Raw genomic sequence first — 7,000 nt, 5'->3', positions numbered from 1 at the left:
GGTGCACCACTGCATACTGTGACATTGTAACTCAAGTATCAGGCACTGCATAACCATGTAAACACTTTGTAACAATTGTTCACCACTGATACATGTACACATGGTAACTCTCTGTCACCAACTGCATGTTATAAATATTGTAACCAACATTGCAGCGTAGATTATATCAGAAAATTCAGTATCGTGCAAAAAACATTCGAACTAATCTTACAGTGTAGATTACATCAAAAAAATTAGTTTAAAATTTCACGTTTTACACAACCGATCAGAAACAATCGTGTATCCGTGAGCCGCACAATCTTCTACGCGAGATGCGTCGTGGCAGAAATCGTCGACGGCGGGGCAAAAGTTTCACGTTTCCGCCGCCGGATGGCGCCACTCACCGAGGGTCCCCGAGATGATGTCCATCTTGGGCATGAGCGCGTCTCGGTCGCCGATGCCGCCGCCGCGCCGCCCGTACAGACCGACGGCGTGGACCTCGTCGACGAACGTGATGGCGCCGTGAGCGCGCGCGACGTCACACAGCTCATCCAGGGGGCACACCGCGCCTGCAGCAAACGACGAAGGAGGGGGGCGTCACGTGACACGGTTCTATGTGACGTCACGCGTGACGTCAGACGCGCGAGACGCAGAGTTGCACTATTGCCAGGGCACACCGCGCCTGCAGCAGACGATGAGGGGGTTCTGTGTGACGTCACACGTGTGACATCAGACGAACGATATCTCGCACGCGTGATATTTCGTGCGCACGCAGAGATCATGAGGTGCAGGTCGATGATTTTTTAAGGGGGGGGTTATCGGGGTACGTTTCGACGTTGTAATTAGAAGTAAATTGGAGGTAGTAGCGGGAAGGAATGTGAAACCGAGGCCGAGAGACTAAAGGAAGACCGCTGTTTTAGATGTCGCAGGCTTTTTTAGTTTTGGAACAGCAGTTCGCAAGTGAATAAATTTCGTCCCCCGAATAACGCATCTTCCCTAGCTCGTTTTAGCTGAAAATAACTGATTAATTGGTTCGCACATACTTCTATTTAGTTCATTTTATTTCGAGGAAGATATAATTCTAATTACCATAATTGTTCTCACGGTCTTAAAGAGGGTGGCTAGCCCCCAACCCCACCGCTAAATCAGCCCCCTCCCCCCTGAGCGCACGCAGTACACTCGGCTCTCACTAGATGGCGCCCTGGGCCGCGACCTCACCTGTCATAGAATGCACCGTCTCGAAGGCGACGATCTTCGGCACGGAGACGTCCACTTGTTTCAGCTTGGCCTCGAGGTCGGCGACGTCGTTGTGCCGGTAGACGTGCTTGGGGACGCCGGAGTTACGGATGCCCTGGATCATCGATGCGTGGTTGCCCGAGTCAGAGAAGATGTGACAGCCTGCGGAGAAGTGAGGGACGCGTTAGAACGGCGACGCTTGCGGGGAGTGACGCCAGAGGGCGCCGCCGATGGACGCGTCCTGGGAGCGACGGAAGCAGCGCGCAAATATGACGCTAAGCGTGCCATGACCGGAGTCTTAACCCCCTGATTTTCGTGATTCTTACGGTAGCGTACGTTCAGGTGAAAAAATGCTAATAACCCCTCTTAGCCCAGTCATCTTAATAACCAAAGTCTGCATCGAAAAACGTTGTCGAACTGTGGTTCAAGCATGACCTCTCTGTGCAAGTCTGCATCAATTTACGTGGTCGATTTTAATGTGTGTTTTGTGACCGATTGGTCAGTCTATATGGTTCAAGCATGACGTTTGCGACACGAGAGCAAAAGACGAGAGCCGAACAAAGGAATATATGTCAGCTACTGGTGGGGGCCAAACCACGTTCAGTTATCTCACGTTCAGTACAGCCACACGAGCGAGTTTCGCGGAAACTAAAAGTGGCCCTGACTACGTCTAACCGTACAGTTTGTAAGCAGGTTGAGCCAGTAGGTGATAGCGAGGATGGAAGATCGTAAGCAGTGTGAATGCTGCACCCACTTCCCCTCGCTCATTCTTCCTGCCTCGCCACGGCAATCACGCCTCGACGCCAGGAAATCCGACCAACAACGAAAACGCAAACGAGCAACGCGAGGTTTTCGCAAACAACTCTCGCTGGCGGCGGTGTTATTATTCTGAGCGTCTCGATTCGGTGAGTTTATATTAGTTTGGATTAAGATGTAGGATTGTGAGTAAAATTAGAACATTAAAATACTGACAGGAAGAGCCCTGGAGGGTTGCCATCGCCTCGAGAAGTTTTATAGTTCCTTTCAAGGAAACAGTGGACACGATAACATCACCCAAAAATAACACCAGCTAATTTTTCCCTGTCTAAATCTCTAGGTGTAAAACTTTTCACTCATAGGGAGTCTAGGCGTGAGTACTACACAGTGTAGTTGGGGGGGGGGGGATGCAAGAATTTTTTTAGAAACTTTACAATTGACAACTCGAAAACTCTTCGACTCTTTCGAAAACAATTTTACCACTGACGTTATATTTACTATACAGGATTCACGTAAAGCCTTGACGACAACAAGTGACACAAGGTCAGTCACTGTCTACTACTTGACACAACGAGGCCTTCAATTTCCATTCGTGTATGCCCAAGGTAAGCAGAAGAGACGAGGATTAAGACGACGGCGTCTTTGTTGCTTTCGAGTCAACAGGTTTCGGTCCCGATTTTTGCTCTTACAAAACAAATAACATCAAGTGACCACAGCAACCCGCGTGCAAAGCAGACTATAGTCGGTGCACGGAATCTGAGACGTGAACGTACGTTTAACCACGGGTAGAAGCTGTGCCTGTAGCAAGTGCTAGGAAATACATTGTCGCTCAACGAAGTAGTTTGGTAGCAATTGTAGGAGCTGCAGCAGATTGGTAAGTAAGTGTTTGCCGGGGGGTCAGTAGCGATGTAAATCGGGAATATGGACGAGGCGTAGATTATCGATATGCCTATCTATACACAGACTGGTTACGCATAACCTAGACAACGCGCCTATAGTAAGCATAAAACGTAGTTTGATTCACAACGGAGTAGGTAATGACAGGGGATGAAAGATGTGATGGGCAAGATACGTGTATGATAAAACCTAGGCAGGTTCTTTACTCCGGAGTGTATAGTACAATGTTACATGTATCAGTGTGATAGGAGTTACAATGTGTACATGTATCAGTGTGACAATTGTTACAATGTGTACATGTATCAGTGTGACAATTGTTACAATGTGTACATGTATCAGCATGACAATTGTTACAATGTGTACATGTATCAGTGTGATAATTGTTACAATGTGTACATGTATCAGTGTTATAGGAGTTACAATGTGTACATGTATCAGCAATACAATTGTTACAATGTGTACATGTATCAGTGTGATAATTGTTACAACGTGTACATGTATTAGCATTAATACAGTTTTACTACGTGATGTATCTCTTCTCTCTCTCTCTTTCTCCCGCAGCACACAGGAAGCTATGCATCCACCATGCAGCCTCCTCCTCCTCCTCCTCCTCCCGCTGCCGTGTCTCCTCACGTCGTCGCCGGCCGCCAGGCAGGGCAGCGCGGGAGGCGGCGATGACACCTGCGTGTTCGCTCTCACCTACAACCCGCTAGACGCGCGACGCAGCGTCGACGCCATCCGCGCCTCCCTCGACGCGCTCACACAGGAGGTGCGCGTTCTCGCGTCGCGCCTTGACGCCACGGTGGCGCCACGCTGCGGCGGCTGCGGCGACGGCAAAGACGACTGCTCGGCGAGCGACGGGTACGAGCGCGTCGCGGCGAACTACTGCCTCCGCGGGTTCACGAGCGCTCGCAACTGGACGGAGGCGAGCGAAATTTGCCGAAGCATCGGCGGACAGCTCCTCTCCATAGACTCCGCGGAGAAACTCGCTGCGGTCGCGCACTACGGACGCACACGACTCGAGATCGACTGCCGCCACGAGGTGCCGTACTGGATCAGCACGCGCCGCCAGGAGGCGCGGTGGCGCGACGGCAACACGGGCCGGCAGCAGGCGTTCGCCGACTGGGACGAGGGAGAGCCGAAGAACGAGTCGGACGAGGCGTGCGTCGAGCTGTGGTCGGAGTCCAGCTGGAAGATGCTGGCAGTGCCCTGCTCCTACAACGCTCACTTCATCTGCGAGAAGGTGTGAGCGGCGGCAGCGGCAGCGCGGTGGGGGGCCGGTGCGGCCGCGCGTGGCAGGGCAGGTCACACGCGCCATGGCAGAGGCTGAGCGAGCGTGGGCTAGCGTGGCACGTGGCAGCACACATGCTGCGACTAGTGGGGCGCGGGGAATGATGACTGTGCGTGGTACTGCTGTAGGGTATGGCAGTAGCGTGTGCTACTGTTAGCAAGTGCAGCGTGGGCCAAGACAGATCAGATGCTCCAACTATTGTGTGAATATATATTTTGTGCAGCAATGGCCGGAGAGTAGCAGGTTGGTGCTTGAGCGAATAATACTAGTGCTTGCTACAATTATTATTGTTATTATGAATAATAATATTATTATTACTATAGCTGGTCTATAAAAGCTGCCATTGATTTGTATTCCACCTCCTGCGATTTTGCTTTTTTTATCGAGTGAATATAATTAAACAATGACTGCCACAGCCATTTTGAGGGATGCAACAAGAGCAAAGCTAAAAAACATGTGATTGATCCTTTGTGCTTCGACAAAAACACGAGATTATGTAATGTAAAACCTTTTCTCCCATTAGCTTTCATCATACGCACTCGGAAAGGTACTACTACATCAGAAGTTTTGTTCAATAACAAAGCAATACAAGCATAACTGTGAATGAAAATAAATGAATAAATGAAATGAAATAACATTGAAATTTTTTTCAAACATGCCTTGATTAATTATTGATGTAATACGATAACGACCTGAATTTAACTCAACAGAAATGAGTGTAGCTTCGGTCAAGTGACACAATGCGAGTGACTGGGAGACAGAGGGAGGAGAGAGACAGAGACAGAGGGAGGAGAGGGACAGAGACAGAGGGAGGAGAGATTACCACCCACCGGACCACCATGTCAAGCAATATCATCTTATTTAGGTGCTTCAGGCTCTACTCTGGAGGCCAAAAACTTTTCCAACTGTGCTTGCTCTCCAACCCTATGGTCCACCAACCTCGGGAGGGGGACAGCGCTGGTGCTGCCATCGTGTGAGCAGCGTACGTAACTATCACTCACCAGGCAGCATCTTGGCGAGCGTGTAGAGCGTCGAGTCGTTCGCGACATAGCAGGAGGTGAACAGTAGCGCCCCCTGCTTGTCGTGAAGGTCGGCCAGCTCGCGCTCCAGCTGCTCGTGATACGTCGAGTTGCCGGAGATGTTGCGCGTGCCGCCGGCGCCCGCCCCGTGCCGCTGCAGCGCCCCCCTGTGACAGAAACCAACATTTTTAAATTAAAATATGCCGGGTGAATGCCTACTCAACGTCGCCGCTTCTGTAGCGCCCCCTTGTGACAGAAACGCGCATTGTTGGACTGAAATATGCCGGGTGAATGCCTACTCAACGTCGCCGCTTCTGTAGCGCCCCCTTGTGATAGAAACGCGCATTGTTGGACTGAAATATACAGAGGGCAGCAGGAGAGCTTACGATACGGCGTCGGTGACGGCCGGGTGGCGACTCATGCCGAGGTAGTCATTGCTGCACCAGACGGTGATCTTACGCTTGTCTCCGCTATGCTCCTCAGCCGTCGGAAACTGCTGAGCTTCACGATTCACCTGCAGGAGCATCGTTAATTAATTAATTGTTTGTCGACTAATTAATTAATTAATTAACAACTTTAGTGATTTTTAATTAGGGACTGCATGCCCCTCCCTAAAGATCCGGATCATCGTACGTTGATAACATGAACGCCACTCATTGTTAGACGCATACCTTCTTGAAGATGCGATAGGAGAAATCTTGCTTTTTCTTATCGACTTGACTCTGGTAGAAGTCCTCGTACATAAACACTGGCTGCCCTGTAAAGAGGAAACAGTCACTGCCATACTGTAGCGGGGAAGGCTTAGCAGTCATGCTGTAGTCTTAGGAGGAAGGCAACTTAGAAACCCATCAGGGGACATTCCACAACATTCATAAAAATATTTCACGGTCGACATCTAAATGTATTCACATCTCGGCTTTCTGGTTCATCGCACTTTCATGCTATTGTACGTGTTATACACATGATATACATATATACTGTACATATTATACATCACGTAAAATTAAAATGTAAAACGTCCACAGGAGTACTATTCAAAGCTTCTTTATTATGCAAATATTTATAAAAGATGCCAAACCAAAAATAGGAAGAAGAAAATTACTGCCTTTTATTAAGAAAAAAAAGCAGTAGTAAACCAGCAGAAAAATGCCAGTGCTGGCAAGTAAAGAATGTCTACAGAACATAGTGGGGTAGAAAGCTAGCTAGGCCTTCTCTTTATCAAATGCACATTCGGAAGCACTGATAAAGGCTTTGATAAAACCTCAAACCAGATTCCAATCACCAAGCGGTATACGTGACTCGACGAGAAATATCGAGAGATTGAAACTGGCCTCGAAACCGGTTCCGCACACGAGAAAAACTACAGACCGAAGAAAAGCTGAGAAAAAACACCCCTGCCTAATCGCAGTAGCAGATTTAAATGCAAAGATTATACGTAGATAATAAACCTGCAGATGTTTACGCGTGTTAGTCCGTTTTAGTCCGTGATAGTCCGTGTTAGTCCGTGATAGTCCGTGTTAGTCGCGTTGTTGGTTACAAGATGATGAAACAGTAAATGGCGCCGTGTTATACGACACAGCAGCAAGTCATGTTATTATCTAAATTACACAGCAGAGGGCGCTGTCCTATCACCAAGAGAAAGGAAGTACAGGAAGGGCAGTAGAAATTAATCAGCAGAGGGCGCTGTGCAGTAGAAATGAAACAGCAGAGGGCGCTGTGCAGTAGAAATGACTCAGCAGAGGGCGCTGAGCAGTAGAAATGACTCAGCAGAGGGCGCTGTGCTGTAGAAATGAAACAGCAGAGGGCGCTGTGCAGTAGAAAT

At 49.0% G+C, this 7,000-nt stretch overlaps 2 protein-coding genes across 4 annotated transcripts in view; one reads left to right on the top strand and one right to left on the bottom strand.

Moving 5' to 3' along the window:
• LOC106817691 (5-aminolevulinate synthase, nonspecific, mitochondrial-like) overlaps window positions 1-7,000 on the bottom strand; it is a 28,072-nt gene that overhangs the window by 12,484 nt on the left and 8,588 nt on the right. The window contains 5 exon segments of the mRNA XM_014822376.1: window positions 384-548; window positions 1,198-1,377; window positions 5,161-5,345; window positions 5,565-5,692; window positions 5,850-5,935. Of these exon segments, the coding sequence (XP_014677862.1) occupies window positions 384-548; window positions 1,198-1,377; window positions 5,161-5,345; window positions 5,565-5,692; window positions 5,850-5,935 (744 nt within the window).
• On the top strand, window positions 1,908-4,813 carry LOC106817692 (perlucin-like protein). Of its 3 annotated transcripts, XM_014822377.1 has the most exons (3): window positions 1,908-2,120; window positions 2,477-2,576; window positions 3,430-4,813. In XM_014822377.1, exon 3 carries the CDS (start codon window positions 3,443-3,445, stop codon window positions 4,115-4,117), a length of 675 nt encoding a protein of 224 aa, XP_014677863.1. In that variant the 5' UTR covers window positions 1,908-2,120; window positions 2,477-2,576; window positions 3,430-3,442; the 3' UTR covers window positions 4,118-4,813. The 3 variants fall into 3 exon arrangements, with proteins under 3 accessions (XP_014677863.1, XP_014677864.1, XP_014677865.1); XM_014822378.1 differs by lacking the exons at window positions 1,908-2,120; window positions 2,477-2,576 and adding an exon at window positions 2,770-2,849; XM_014822379.1 differs by lacking the exons at window positions 1,908-2,120; window positions 2,477-2,576 and adding an exon at window positions 2,964-2,968.

This window comes from Priapulus caudatus, unplaced genomic scaffold, assembly GCF_000485595.1.
Source record: "Priapulus caudatus unplaced genomic scaffold, Priapulus_caudatus-5.0.1 Scaffold1830, whole genome shotgun sequence".
Lineage (NCBI taxonomy): Eukaryota > Metazoa > Priapulida > Priapulimorpha > Priapulimorphida > Priapulidae > Priapulus > Priapulus caudatus.
Note: the sequence above shows the minus strand (reverse complement) of the source record. Positions and strands in the feature narration are given on the sequence as shown.